The 15,641-nt window shown below is 40.5% G+C and overlaps 1 protein-coding gene across 1 annotated transcript; it reads left to right on the forward strand.

The window, feature by feature from the left end:
• Nucleotides 1–2,043: 2,043 nt before the first annotated feature.
• On the forward strand, nt 2,044–8,004 carry LOC104963171 (WW domain binding protein 1 like). Its single transcript, XM_010791730.1, has 2 exons — nt 2,044–2,266; nt 4,368–8,004. Exons 1-2 carry the CDS (start codon nt 2,077–2,079, stop codon nt 5,222–5,224), a joined length of 1,047 nt encoding a protein of 348 aa, XP_010790032.1. The 5' UTR covers nt 2,044–2,076; the 3' UTR covers nt 5,225–8,004.
• Nucleotides 8,005–15,641: the final 7,637 nt, after the last annotated feature.

The raw sequence follows: 15,641 nt of genomic DNA on the forward strand, positions 1-15,641 counted from the left end.
GAATATCTTTGCCGTATTTGATCATTTTACGAAACGGAAAATACTGGAAACTGTAGATCCTGCTCAACAGGAGCTGAAGCAGTTGAGGAACATTGCCCGTCTCCGCCCATCAATCTCCTCCTCTGCTGCTGAAACCCTGATTCATGCATTCATCACTTCATGACTCGACTACTGCAATAGCATCCTCTATATGGCATACCATCCAACCTCCTCAATAAACTCCAACATATCCAGAACTCTGCTGCCCGCCTCCTCACCCACACCCGCTCCCGAGACCACATCACTCCCATCCTCCAGAACCTCCACTGGCTCCCCGTCCGTCAAAGAATCCACTTCAAAGTCCTCCTCATTACTTACAAAGCCCTCAACAACTACCTCACAGACCTCCTGCACAACCACACCCCTTCCCGCTGCCTCCGCTCATCAGAAGCCAACCTCCTATCCATCCCCACCCGCACCAATCACCGGACCTGGGGGGACAGAGCCTTCTCCGTCGCTGCCCCCTCCCTCTGGAACTCACGCCCACAACCCATCAGAGACTGCACCGACCTCACCACCTTCAAAAAACTCACAAAAACTCACCTCTTCAATCTGGCTTTTAATGTGTGATTATTTTTGTATTATTTGACTTTAACTTTAACTATATATTTATTTGTTGTTCCTTTCTTCTCTTTTCTTTTTTCTTCACTATTATCTGTAAAGCGTCTTTGAGCACCTGTAAAAGCGCTAACAAATTAAATCTATTATTATTATTATTACTTTACACAGATTCTGCTTTTGAAAATATTCTATAAATGTCTGTGATAATGTAGCCACATTATTTCCACAAGGCGGGCATGACATAAGATGTTTGGTATGCTCAGACATGATGTCTGTCCGGGCTCCATCCATGTTTCTGACCCTGTAACCTTTTTAAATCGTCTGCTCCAAATCTTCCATGACAGTTTATTTTGGCCTTCATTGATGTCATGAGGCTTAGGAACAGGCTGATGGCATATGGGCAGTGCTTGCAGTCAGGATATAAGGGTTTTAACTTAAGGGCTGGAATCCTTGTTTACACACACACTACAGAAACATGTTTTCTACAAGATAACGCTACTTACCTTATTAGATAAGACTTTTAAAAAAAGGGCGTGAGAAATGCACTTGTGATGATTTAACGCAGATTATTTCATACGTTCCTGTTGCTTTAAAGTCACCATGGGTTTATGTGCTTAGTTAAGACAAATATTACAGACATGTATTTACTGTACATGCCACTATATAAGCTTGGAACCACCAACATAGAAAATCATATTTTAGCCTTTGGTCGTTGCCTGTTTTCAGAGAAAGAATTCACATGTAAGATAATATAACGTGTTGCGTCATGATTTGCAAAGTGTCATGCTTCCTCCTGCAGTAGAGGCTGGAGTTTAGATGGTACCGTGCTTTTGTTTGTTGAAAATAATAATAATCACCTACAATGTATTGTAGCGCTAGCCAATAGAAGCGCAAGTGTAACATAGGGATGTCACTATTTTGTGGAAATAAACAAAGAAGTCCAATGGAGGCGTTTCAGGCAGAGGGGTTAGTGTGTGGGAGAGCATTTACATGCTCAAAACCTACATAACCTATATAAAGAGAAAACCCCACAAATAATAATAGAGCCCCTTTTAAACAATCAAATTGTGCTGGGATGTGGTATTCATAATTTTTGTCTTTATTTATTTCAACATTCACAATCAGAGTTTAGTGCGTGTCTAATATCTGTGGTTGCTCCACAGAGTAAACTGTCAGTGTCTTGTTGTGGAGATAAGTACGGACTTGGACCTCTTGATGATTGAATTGATTATATGACGTCAAATTCATAATGCAATGCATACAGTTTACAAGCACGTAGATGTTTCACTATTATAACCAGAGGTTGGTTGTATTGGATCTGTTTGTGTTAGCAACAGGCAGAACAAACTAGCACGGTTTATGGACATTGTAGAAGACACTTTCCTGTTAACACGCCTTCATCATCCAAAAGGTTTATTATACAATATAGTGCCAAACAATCTTATATATTTGTTATAGTTTCACTGTAAGCAGAACATGACAGTGTTGATTCCTCTCTCTTCAGGGTTTTGGTTGGTGTGGGCGATCATCTTCATCCTGAGCTGCTGCTGTGTGTGTCACCATCGCCGCACCAAACAACGTCTGCAGCAACAACAACGGCAGCACGAGATCAACCTCATCGCCTACCGCGAAGCACACAACTACCCCTCCGTGCCCTTCTTCTTCAGTAAGATCTGCTACACCAACACAGACAAGATAATAAGGAAACATGATATAGTTGTTCGTATTTTTGTACGCCAACCAGGAAATTATCATGGCAAAAGGTCCCTTGACAAAGAAACGCAGGATTCTTTATCGGATTTTGGGAATATTGCAGTAATAAGATTTGTGGCAAACACACATTTATGACACTTTGAGAAAAACACATTCTGATCAGCAGGATAATCTCAACACGCGATTATAATAGATGAAGCTTAAATGCAATAGCCGGAATTAAGTTGCTAACCCTAGTCTGTAAACAAACTACATTGTGCTCATGTAGCATCACCCCCGCTAAACTAAAGGCTGTCTCGTGATGGGGGAGAATATTTGTTGTAATCACATTTAGTTGGCTTAGTGTGTTTGTGTTGGAACGTCTCTCTCAAAAGGTAATTACTCTCACTGTCAGAGGGGGGAGACAAAAGTTCTACACTACAACTTAAAAATGAATACCATTAACGCCAACAAGTGTTAGCTTAGTAATTGCAGAAACATTTTACAGAAAAAAATCTAAATAAATGTGTATTTAAGATCAGTGGCACAAATTAGATTTTTGGGGACATTTTCCTCAAGAGTTGACAAAAAAAAATGTTGTTGTGTGTTTATCATGTCAATGCATCTTGAGTGCGTAAACAAGGCCTTCCTGTCAGAATTTCAGGTTTAAATCTAAACGGATACAAAATATTGACGTATGTTTTTGAAAGTGTAATTTTGAAGTGTAATTGTGCTGAAGCATTTAATTGTTTGGTATGTACAGTAGTGCAAGGGGTTAATAGCAGGGGCATCACTCTGTTTTAAAAGCGGTTATTTAAAAATAAAACTGTTGCGCGCAAACCTTTTTTTGCACACACTAATTTCCGTCAGGCTACAGACTCATATGTGTGTGGCCAGGGAAAAGGATTGAGGAAGCCAATGTTCTCTTTGATGATCTCTCGTCTTGAACCCGCCTGTTCTCCAAAATCGATGTTTGCTTCCTCCCCCCATTATATATATTTTTTTTCTTTGAACATGTAAACTACGCGTTCTGGTACTCTCTGACAAGAAAATAAAGCAAAAAGACAAGATGAACTTCAGGCAAACAGGCCAAGCAATATTGCCGCAAGCATGTTGTTTGAGTCATTTTAGAATCAGTAGAGTAAGGAGGAATTCTTTTTTGTTTAGTTTTTTAAATGACATTGCCTGTGCCCTGCTGCTGCAAAGCGGGAGCAATGTTTTTCTTTACATTTTCTATAAAAAAATGTACTAACATGTCCAAATTGAAATACTTTGTGCACGCTATTTTTCAGAACATTTATAAGTTGTACTGGTCATTTCAAAAAGTGGTGGGGACATGTCCCCAGCATAAATGACGCCTATCCGAGGGCCAGTGCTGCCCCCCCCCCCCCCCCTTGCCAGTCATGCAACATGTTGAAGTGTTAACCCCAAATTGCTCGGTAGGCATGTCTACAGTATTGAAGTGTATGTTAGTCGCTTTGGATAAAGGTCTCAGCTAAATAACATGTAATGTAATAACTTGACCCCATTACAAGGATTACCAGCTGCGTGTCGAGTGTACGACGCAAAAGTTGCCTATGTCAAGTCTATCGTAGAGGTGAAGGTGTTTTGGAAAACAAAAACTCAGTTCTTAACCGTTAGAATTTCAAGCACTAACACGTAATTATCAAACTGAGGAATTAAAAAGGAGTGACAAACAGCGCGGTATGAGCCTGGCTCAGTGTAATGTTTGCACTGACATGTATCCCTGGTTTCAAACAGCGTCAGAACCTTCCCTGTTTGCATGCCCCAGTTTTCAGGAAACGACCGGCATCCTTGGGTCCTTGCCAGTGTTGCAACAGCATCGCGTCCAGAGCTGCAACGGCCTTCAGCACAGAATTGACCCAGATATGAGCTTGTTTTGTCACATTTTCCCCCTATTGCTTTGGGAATGTTTGAATAAGTGGAAGTTCAGTGAGGTCATGTTAGAATCTTTAGGGGTCAGACAGCGAAGTTATGTGAATGCAAAAATAACTAAGTGTTGCTGCCATGAAACATTTTCAGTGCTTAAGCAGATTTCTGCTTTTTTTTATCAGGGTTTCTGCCAAACTACCTCCTGCCTGACTACGAAGAGGTGGTCAACCGGCCCCCGACTCCCCCCCCTCCCTACAGTGCCTTACACACAGGCCCATCCTCAGTGGCTACTAGCCCCCTGGCTGCTGATCAGCAGGAGGGACACTGTCCAAACATCCAGCCCACTCCAGTGCCCCCGGTCTCTGACAGTCTGTGCAGACCCGGGACAGAGGAACCACAGCCCCCCACCTTAGACTTGAGGCCAAAGCCTGACAACAAGCCGCAAGAGTCTGGCGTGATACCGCTGTCAGATGGACTCAGGGAGCGACTTAGCAGCCCGGAGAAAAGGAGCGGAGGTGCGGAGGACTGCTGCAAGGACCCCCTGTTGAAGGAGCCGACGGAGGGTCCTGCTGAGGACAAAGATCGACTCCCCAATGGACGGAGGAGGCGATTCACGGGGGACTCCGGGATTGAGGTGTGTGTGTGCGGCTCACGAGGGAGCAGCGGTTTTAGTGGAGCTGGAGGGACAGGCCAGGAGGGAAAGGAGTTGAGGGAGCTAGAGGGTCTGCTGGGGCATGAGGGGGTAGATGAGGAGCAGGGGGGAGAGGAGGAGGAGGAGGAAGAAGAAGAAGAAGAAGAAGAAGAAGAAGAAGAAGAGGCGGGCGACTTCTGCGACAGCTGTGGCAATCGAGTCTCCTTCAGTGTGGAGGAGGAGCAGGCGCCGGGCGAGTCGGAGAGGCGGGTCGCACCCGGGCCTCCTCAGCCGGCTTACCAAACAAGCGGTGCCGCGCCCCACCCCCCCGTGTGCCTCCTCCTCCTCCACACCATCAACGAGCAGGAGGGGCCGCACCTCGGCCCCAGCACTGAGCCGCAGGGCTGACACAAACACCTGCAGGTCGGATGCCGGAGAGGGAAGAGGCTTTTGTATCTGACGGGTGATTTATGTCTAAATGCTGAGTGTGAGTATATGTGTGTAGATAAAGCAGGTGTGGGAGCGGGAAGTTGAAACTCAACAAAATATGACTGAGAGAGTTAAGAAAACCTGCCCCCCCCTCACACTGGAACGGTGGCCTTAACCTGCGTTTTTTTGGGTTACGTTCGGGCAGTTCAAGCCCCTTTAACAAGCCTTGGGCAAATTGAGACTCCTCACACACACACACACACACACACACACACACACACACACACACACACACACACACACACACACACACACACACACACACACTCCTTCAGTTGACCTTGTCATGCAACAGAAAGTACTGACACACAGTCAAAGACTTGAAAGCTAAAGCTGTGACGTCAGAAAGGGACATTCACTGCCCTGGATTAACGCAGCTCTACATTTTGGGTGCTTTCAACGTTTCTACCAAGGCGTTTTTCAAGGCAGGAAACTAGGTAGTAAAAAAAAAAGGAACACACACAGCAGGAACATTTTTTGGTGAGTGCAATGTGGATTTGCCACTGTGCGTGCTTATGCAAACTGATACTGTACAGGGACGCTAGAACAAGACTGTGTGACGTCCCATCAGACTTCAGAAGTGCTTTTTTAGCTTTTCAAAAACCGCTCTGCCTTGTGTGTGTTTGTGTTGCTCTCTATCTGCCCCAGCTAGTCATAGACAAGTATAAGTGCATTTACAAATGTTCATGTGAGCAGTTCCTATTTTGCACAAAGTGTATGTATCTTTATAAATGAAACTTTAATGGCTTAAACAAATCAAAACAGAAATAACTTTCAGTCTTAAATTGCAGTTACATAATTTAGTGTCTTAGGGTTTTGGTGCAACATCAATAAGAAATGGACCTCTGTGGATTGTTAGTAGGGAATGCAACAGACTAACTCTGTACACAATCACTTAAAAAAACAAATGGAATGTTTGTAGTATGTGCCTACGCTCCCCAAAGAAAATGCAGAACTTTTATGGAACAATGACGGTTTCAATGAAACTGAGAGACAATGAGAAAGCAGGTACCAAAAATAGAAAATAACATATAAAAAGCTTCTTAGAGATTACAGATGAGAACGTCAGACCTCAAACTTAGTCACTTCTGTACATAACCACCTTCACCAGCTATACAAATATTGACACCCTGTACTGGAATTTCATAGTAGCACAACCTGATACAATTTTGCTGTGGTATTCATCCATTAAACATCAATAGCAGCATCCTGTAGGGTCTGTTGAGTTGGATTTAATTAGACTGGTGCAATTAACCAAAATAGCTATATGAACAGCTATATAACTATAAATATGTTTTACTAATTGATGACTCTGTCAATATAATGCACTGTGCTGTACAATCTGAGAGGAAATGTTCCGTGTATGTGTATTTTCCTTTATTTGTATACCATAATTTAGCCTGTTAAATGGAATAATACCTATTTGGGGACTTGAATTAATGAATAAAGGAAAATAAACCAAGTAGCAACAAATAAGGTAATAAAATAAGTTTGGTAGTTGTCCTTTTGTTATTATCAATACCAGTAAACAAGAGGATATTAATTTACTTGGTACATGTTTTATGGACCAACATTACAGTTTAAAAAGCAATATTGATAATGCTGCAATGCGAATAGAAAGCAAAGACCACCGTTGTTCCATCATAAGTATGTTGTAATGCCTGTAAGATCATGAATGTTTTAAATCTAAACTTTTAATCCAGATTTGACAGAAGTTCTGATGATAAATGGGCCATGAAAAATGACACTTGTTGTAACAGGAGCATGCTATGTAAACATTTACAAAAATAAGTGAAATTAGACTCTGTCCATTCCCTGAAGCGAACTGGAACTTGGTGATGCGACATGTCATTGTGTCATGATAATGTATTTTTTTTTTTACTACTTTGGAGCACCCTGAAAAATGCACACGTCCCAATATTTGCAAAGCACAAATGTTTCCTTTCACAGATTTCTATATAACGCTAGATTTTAGGGCCTAAAACAATCTTAACAAGAGATCTCTAAACTTCTAGCACAAATTAAATTGTGTCGTGAACTTTCTGTATAAGCAGTAAGATGATTGAATCTTACCCATGAATGCCTGAACACTCTAAAGTGCTTTATATGTTGGTTCTTTTTCTGAGCTAAAAAGTGAGATTGTGGGACATGTAGTACCAAGAAAAAATATTTTTCATATCGACTGAAAACCTTTCAAAAAATAAAAATATTGGAACTGTATACAATTTCAGAACCACTTTATATTTGAAAATATGTAAAATATACCGTAACATGTTTGTGAACCAAATAGTTGCTTTCATAATTTGTATGAAATCCTTAGCTTTATTGTTATGGACAGCTTTTCTCATTATGGCTATTATTTGTTTCTGTTATGAGAAGATTTCACTTCTTCAGCTGTGTGAAGGGTACGTTTTGACTAAAAATACAGTCGATAAATGTAAACAAGATCAGGGGCATCTTGCCAAAGAAACCTTTTTCTTTCTTAAACCAGTGTGTGTAAGGTGGTTTTGGACGTATCATTTCAATGTTCTGATCATAAGCCATTTATTACAACCAACAAGATGGACGTATGTTAAATAAAACATGCCCTTTCAAATTCAAGCTGACTCTTGTTGTTAAGACTGAGTGAAGCTCTATTTTTGTGTGTGGAAAACTAAACTTGCACTTCTAAAGACTGAATAAAAAAAGTATAACATGCATGTCATATCTTTGGGATTTCTTTTTTTCAAACTTTGTTTTTAACTGTTTTTCGTATTTGTTACATCAAACAGTGTGAAAGCAGACAGGGTCATCATGGGTAAAATAAAATGCTTAATATCATGTAGAAAGAAAGAAAATAATAAACATACAATACATACACACACACACACCCCTATACAGTACATTTGTATACACATTTATCTATTTAGATACTCTATTTGTATACGTGTACATATATACATTAAAATACATATGGCTAATGAAGGCAGGGTTACATCAAACTATCCGAGTCTTTGGGTCCTCTCTGTCCATGATTGACCTTTAAATTGGTCTGATTCTTGCATGTATAGACTGAGATCAATTTATTTGGCTTTAGCACAGGGTTAAGTAAAGCAAGTTTTACAAACAAAGCAAGTATAGGAAAAGGACAAGTGGTGGAAAAATAATTCAGATGCTTTACTTGAGAAAAGTACCAATACATTATTTTCAAAATATCTAATTACAAGTACAGGTATAAGTCCTGCATTTTAAATCTTACTTTAATAAAAGTACAAAAGTATTATCAGCTAAATGTACTTAAAGTACAAAAAGTTAAGATAACCATTGCACAGAAAAATTGCCTTCATGTGTGTATATCATTATATTTGTAAGCGACATTTCTAGATACTATTGTTGAATCACGTAGCATTTAACTGTTTTAGACAAACATAGTTCTGATTTACTTTTTGTAAAATATTTAAATAATTGTACTCTTTTGTGACTTGGAAGCAGGGCCGACACTGGCCAACTTGGGGCCCCAAGCGACATTGTGAGATGAGCCACCCCCCTCCCCAAACCGACAGGAGTGAAAAAAAATGTTTTGGAAACAAAGTAGGCTACTTTGCAAATATAATTCCTGTTTATTATTATTATCAACAGTTAATTTTTTTGAAATGCTCCCGATTTCTGAGGTCTAAAGGCCCAGATATACCGGCCCGAAATCGGCAGTAAATGGGAATCAGGCCCAACATGGGCGTGGGCACGCTCTATTCGGAGTGGTGTGCGCCGCACCGTCGGGTCTTTTTTGCCGACCTGACGCCTTTTCTTGCAGAGAACACCACCGGAAGTCGGACAAAGGGATAACACTGATTGGCTGTTCAGCTAGCGAATCAGTGCATGAGAAGCGTTAACGGAAGTGAGGGAGGTAAACAAATGATTTAACACAAGCGTGAGTCCAAGGGCTGCTAGCTCCAGTACCTCCCGTTCGTCCTGCTCGTTCATGTTTTCAATGGACGAGAGTGAAAATGGAAAGAAAAACGCTATTTGTTGTTTGTTTATATCACGGAGTCTGTTCTTCTTCTCTTTCTTCCGGTTGTTCCGGTTGTTGCCTCTTTTGAATGATGAATACACACTACCGCCGCCTGCTGGTAAGGAGAGTTATTGCCACTCACGCATGCGCAGTTCATACGTGCTCGGCTCGGATTTGCGGTGTGTTCCAGTGCGCGAAGTCGGCAAATAAGCAGGAGAGTGCGGCGACGCAACAGTCGGTGTCGGCGACTTCTCAGGTGACTGGCCGGTGTATCTGGGCCTTAAAGGTTGGCAAGTATGGGCACCATGCAGCCTGCGTGATTGGCCTGTAGGGAGGGGCGGCCCTGCTTGGAAGAGTCCATTAGTTTAATGTTGAGGGATGCATTTTGTTAGAAGTAGCTCAAGAGGTTAAAGAAATGTAGTGGAGTAAAAAAACATTGTTTCCCTTTTAATTGTAGTTGAGTAGAAGTATAAAGTAGCATAACATGGAAATACTCAGGTAAAAGTACAAGAACCTCATAATTGTACTTAAGTACAGTACCACCTCTGATATGGACATCAGTTGGGTTTCAAATAACATTTCCAGTTTTTCTAGAACTCAATTTTTGTTTTGGCATACAGAGAGACAGTTGTTCCATAATATGAATTTCCTGAACTATTGCTTTCCACTCTGAAGTTGCTAAACATTGTCTGCTCTTATCTTTGGGATGTGTTGACTCTGTACCAGGGTTCAAATGTGATATCAGACCGTGAGGGGCAGGACGTGCTATTAAGCAGGAAGTCATTTCATATTAATTTTGTTCGGAGAGCAAATAGGTGTGCATCAGAAAGCTTTCCTCTACAAATAAAATAATACTTTACTTCAGTACTTGAAACACTCGAGACGATGGCCGAAGAAAACAGGTAAGAACATCAAAACATGCCTCTTTTCTCATTCATCATATTGTATGTTCATGTAAACTATCATAATAAATTGAGCGAGTGGCGTGTGACATTCGAACCTTCAACTTTAATGACCATAGTGGTAACGTCACATATATTACGTATTAAAAAATAGCTTGTGTGCAGTTATAACTTGTCATGTTGTTGTTGCAAACTAGCAAACTGAGTTAGCACTTAGCAGATAGCTAACATTTGATTTAACGACGAACATGCAATTTGAAGTTAAGCTCACTTTCAAAAACTTGTTGTTTAAGTGCGTCTGCCAAGGGCTTCGTCGATAGCAGCATTCATGTTGACGTCAAGGTAATTTCACGTGCATCACATATTCACACGGCACATATCATAGTGTTTGCTAGCTTAGCTTAAACGTGTGCTTTCATGAGCTTAACCACTGACAACGTGTAGTAACAACGTAATGTTGAAACGTAACGTTAGAGCAGAACTCTATTTAACGGTTTCAAGGTGAATTAAGCGATCAAAGTACATCTCACCGTATCAGACAGTTTACTACTACCGTGCCATATGGGCTACACACAGGCCCGGCTCCAGGATGAAATGACTGAGGGGGCTGTTAAAAAAATCATAGGAGGCGACTTTTTTTCACAACAATGAAAAATACTGGCAATGTAATACATTGACACACCAAGCTTTTTTCCTTCTCACTGCTCTACAATCTCTTTGCTTCCTTATTTTTATTCTGGATTTACCCCTCTTTATTCTGTTCCTCTGATCTTTAATAATACATAGTACATTATCAGATTGCTGCACTTTGGTTAACAGACTAACATTGATTTGAATGTATATATTGATTTCCTCAATGTATAAATTGACAGGCTCTGTGATTATACCATAACCTTTTCTCCTCTATCCCTTAACTCATCTTCCTATCAGATTTACTTACTTACTATCTACTGTATATCAGGATTAAAGAACAATTAATCTGGTTGATTTTTTTATTTTCAGGATTGAATGTTCAAACCAAGGCCTAAAACCTGGCATTTCATAAGAAAGTGAATAATATATAAAGAAACTGTAATATAAGATAAAATACTAAACCAAATGGACAGACACAGATTACAAATAAAGTCCCCTGGTTTGTCTCTAGAGTCTAACTGCCATGAGAAAAATCTCATCAATGTTCCACAATCTGCCACTAGATGTCGCTCACTGACACAACCCCAGCTCGCCGCGGGGTCACGAGCGTGATGACAAATCATATTTCTTTAAGGAAATCGTTTTTATTTTTTATTATAATTACTTACTGTGAAATGTATTATGTTTTTGTCATTATTACAACAACTACACACTTGCAACTGATAACACTGGCAATGATTTTATATTTATTAGACTATTGAAAAAAAGATCATGCTCCAAATAAGTGGGGGTACGGCGTACCCCGCGTCCAACGCGCACTACACCACTGGATAGTAGACTAAAAGCTTTAGGAATCCAAACTATAACATATAATAAGTACCCTTTATCGAGATTGATGCAAAGCAAGTGACATTTGACCTTTATAGAGATTTAGCACAAAAAACCCCCACTTCTGGGGTCATTTGGGCGGATTTGACCTATCTCTGGCCCCCCTTGGTCGATTTTGATGATTGACAACTCTTTTTAACCGCTAGAGCCAATAGAATCGAGGGGAAGTTCCACACGTTACCAAATAAGGAGTGAGAGTGACGCGTAGTCAAAACCGGAAGCTGCGATACACTCTGGTGGCTACCATTAGCAGCTAATATCAGAATAACAGCTAAAGGTGAGCATATCTCCGTGTTTTGCTACCTAAAGCTACGTCGTGTGTTGTCTGTATTTGCTTCCCCTGTCGCGAGTTCTGATCGCTCAGTGATGATACTTATATTTCTATAATCTGTGGAATCTCAGCATGTTAGCTAAGCTTGTTTGTGCGGATCCGATAAGGTAATACTATCATTATACCAGAGTTCTTGTGCTAATGCGTTAGCATGTTTCGCTCAGGGCCATTTAGACCCTTCTGTGAGACTGTGTTTTGTCCGGTAAAACAATGGTTCGGATCATCAGTTAGCGTGAGTTTCTCCCGTTCCCATGCACATTCATTGTTCTGTTACGGCTAAGTTTTACTTTTGTTTGCATTTTCTGGGCTACTCCTTTGTGTGCCTATTGTGCCTAGTCGGGTCCCTTTAAGAATCAGGAGACATCATCAGATGGGTGTCCAGTGATCATAGAGATGGAAATAGACAAAGATGGCCTGTGAAGCAATGTGTTATTGTTGTTAAGAAATCCAGCACATCCTGCATACATTTAATGCTTTGATTGCATCGTTGTAAGTATTGTTTATGCGTTTATGTTATTAACAGTACAGAGATTATTTTTAGAAAATATTGTATCTGTGAATGTTTATGCTGGAGATCTTCCGAGTTGTGGTCCAATTTGTACGAAGGTTAAGCAAGGATAGTTAAATGAATAAATGTACAAATGGTTATATATGTTAGAAATATGATGCCATTATAACTTTTAAAGTTCTAGAATTACAATAATACATTAAAAAGCTTTACAGTAAATATAACAAGGCAATCAAATGCATGTAAAGCTGTGTTGATTATATACATTGTGCTATTTGTGATGGGAAGCAAATATCCATAGAATTATTATATTTTGCCTGTTTATTTGTTAGTTTTCCAAACACCTTACTTATATCGATTAAACCTGTTGCAACAAGCGTTCACGCTCTTCGAGTCTTGGTGTAAGGAGGGAGGTATCTGGCTTAAGCTATATACACTACAATTACCGGGGACAGCACATTCTAGGTTCGTTTAAATATTCAGACAGCCCTGAGACACAGTGTCGTGAAAAAAAAGCCCGCCGGCGGGGCTTTGGGGTTTAAACAGGCTAAGTAGCCTAAACAGAGGAACAGCTAGCTACAAGCCATGCAATGCAAGTGAGCGTTCAGTAACACGGCGCCACAACTCAAACGACTCGTGTGGCCAACAGGCTTTCATGATTCCTGTGTCAGAGTATGGCAAGTATAAGTCATCGATAGCTTATATTAACACCTAATTTGATATGGAAAATCATGGAGGCTGAGTTAACCTTTGGTAAGGAAAACGCTACCGTCCATAGACTGCCCCTGAGCTGTGTTTTATTGTAACGTCATATTTTCATTTCTATCACATTATTTCCCTCTCATATTAACACTGCTGGATCATTGAGACAGCGTGGTCAGAGTCTATCCCCGTTTTCCACTTCTCTGAAGGGACAGCACGAGGGCGGCATGAAGAAACCTGCACCAGCTTCCATCCACGCGGCGTTGTGTTACATCCTGCTCGTGTCTTTCATTTGAACCAAAGTGTCTTTACATATACCTTTAAAGACTTTTATTATCTATCCAACCTTTTGTTTCTACCTGCCTTTATTTCAAAACAACCCTTTGCAGACTTCATCTTCTGGTCCACCATTTCATAATATACGTATGTATAATGACTTCTTCTTAAAACTTCTAGTTCTACATCCAGGGTGGGGAACCTTTCGTCTCGATGGGCATTCCCAATTTTTTCAACATCCTGCCGAGCGTACAAATTATTGACATCCGCTTAAAAAAACAAAACATCACAGCCACTTCATTGGCCTTTCTTTCATGCTTGCAAAGAAAAAGCAACCTCTTAATCGATATTACCGATTGACTCGCGCATGCATGCACGGTGAACGGTTTGGCAATGACCACAAAGAGAAGAGACGGAGACAAGATGTGTGGCAAATGTAATTTATTCAATATCCCATGTGACATGATTAAAGTGAGGGGACCTCACACCCTCTAGCGGTCCGGGTGCCAGGCTCTCCCGGGAAGATTGTTTTTAAATTTGAAGTTAAAGCCATCCAACGGTGCACTTTAGAAGCAACATGAATGAAGATCTATGGATAGCATCTCCTCAACACCATAATGAAGCACAGAACTGTAAGCAGATTTTTCTTTTCTTTAATGGATCATCTTTACAAATCACTCGCCCTTATTCAAACTGCAGGGAAAATCCAATGCCAAACTTCTTAGCTAATACAACTTTGTTTTACTGTCATCACAGCATTTTTCACCTTTATAATTTACTTTATTGTTCTTTTTATAACGTAAGACATATCAATAATATAATACAAATAAGTAAATTACATTTATAAACCAAACGGCGCTTTTCCTGGAGTGCTCCAAAGGCGCTTAAAGCCAAGTAGAAAAGAAAAGATAACACAGATATATAAGATAAATAAAAACGAGTGAGATAAAGATGTGCCTTTACCTCACTGGTTGGAGAAAGCTTCCTACTATTCGTAGCATAGCTTGCTAACAAGAATGCTAATAACAACAAAGTTACTGCCTGATGATCAGTTATCGACAGATGAACAGATCGCCCACTGGGCTTCAACTAAAGACAGCAGCCACGCAAAACTGCCCGGCGATGTGTACGGCTCCTATGGTACTGCAATTCTCAATGCCGGAGCGGCGTTCGGCTTCTGGTGCTCTCTGTCAAAACTGCAACACGTGCAGACACGTTAGGCTCGTGGTTGTGTTCAAGGGACCCCTATCTTGGCCAGGAAAAACAGGCCACTCGCCTTTTAATTTTTTTGCGGCTATATTTCTTCAATTTTTTTCTTTTTCTGCGTGTTTATAAATTAACCATCGCTCGATGGGCCTACCAAATGGTCTCGCGGGCCGTATACGGCCCGGAGGCCCGGAGGGTTCCCCACCCCTTTTCTACATGAAAATGTGAGAGATTCCATTCCAACATCTGTTGGATTATTCCAGATCTCCCCAAGGCTAGGAACAGTATGTCGAATTTTTCACATCTCGCTAAATATTCATTTTCTCACATGATAGTAGAATGGAGACAACACAGTTTGTTATCCATTGTGTATGAATCTCAGCTCTTCAGACCACATAAGTAAGATGTGAGGCATGTTCCTAATTGTGTTGGTATGGGCACGCCGGTCTGGTCTGTTTAATAAGCGAAACTGGCCACTTTATATTGATAGAATCTTGTTAAATAAGGCAGCTCTTCCCTAATTTCCTTGTCTAAACTAGCATAATACTCCTTTGAAAGTAACATGGTCTATGACCAAAATAACAAGTATAGGCAGTTACCTATTTTACACCTTACATTAGCTTGAAAATACCATAGATGTGGTTTTTTTATCTATACAATAAATATAATAGACCAAACAGACACTTTATCAAATCACCAAATTGGGAAAATTATTTTACGGCAACCAGTGGTTCAGGTAGGCAAAATCACTTTAAAGTCATAAACTACACAACACAAGTATGAATGCACAGCCAATCCAATGAGAAAAGTCCGATATTTTCATGAAAACCCCAGCGACACACCAACACTAACGTCGGCCGAGGGACTCCCGGAGTTGCTGGCTGAGTTTCCAGCTGTATGAT

This window comes from Notothenia coriiceps, unplaced genomic scaffold, assembly GCF_000735185.1.
Source record: "Notothenia coriiceps isolate Sejong01 unplaced genomic scaffold, NC01 NC01_scaffold00035758, whole genome shotgun sequence".
NCBI classification, from domain to species: Eukaryota; Metazoa; Chordata; class Actinopteri; order Perciformes; family Nototheniidae; genus Notothenia; species Notothenia coriiceps.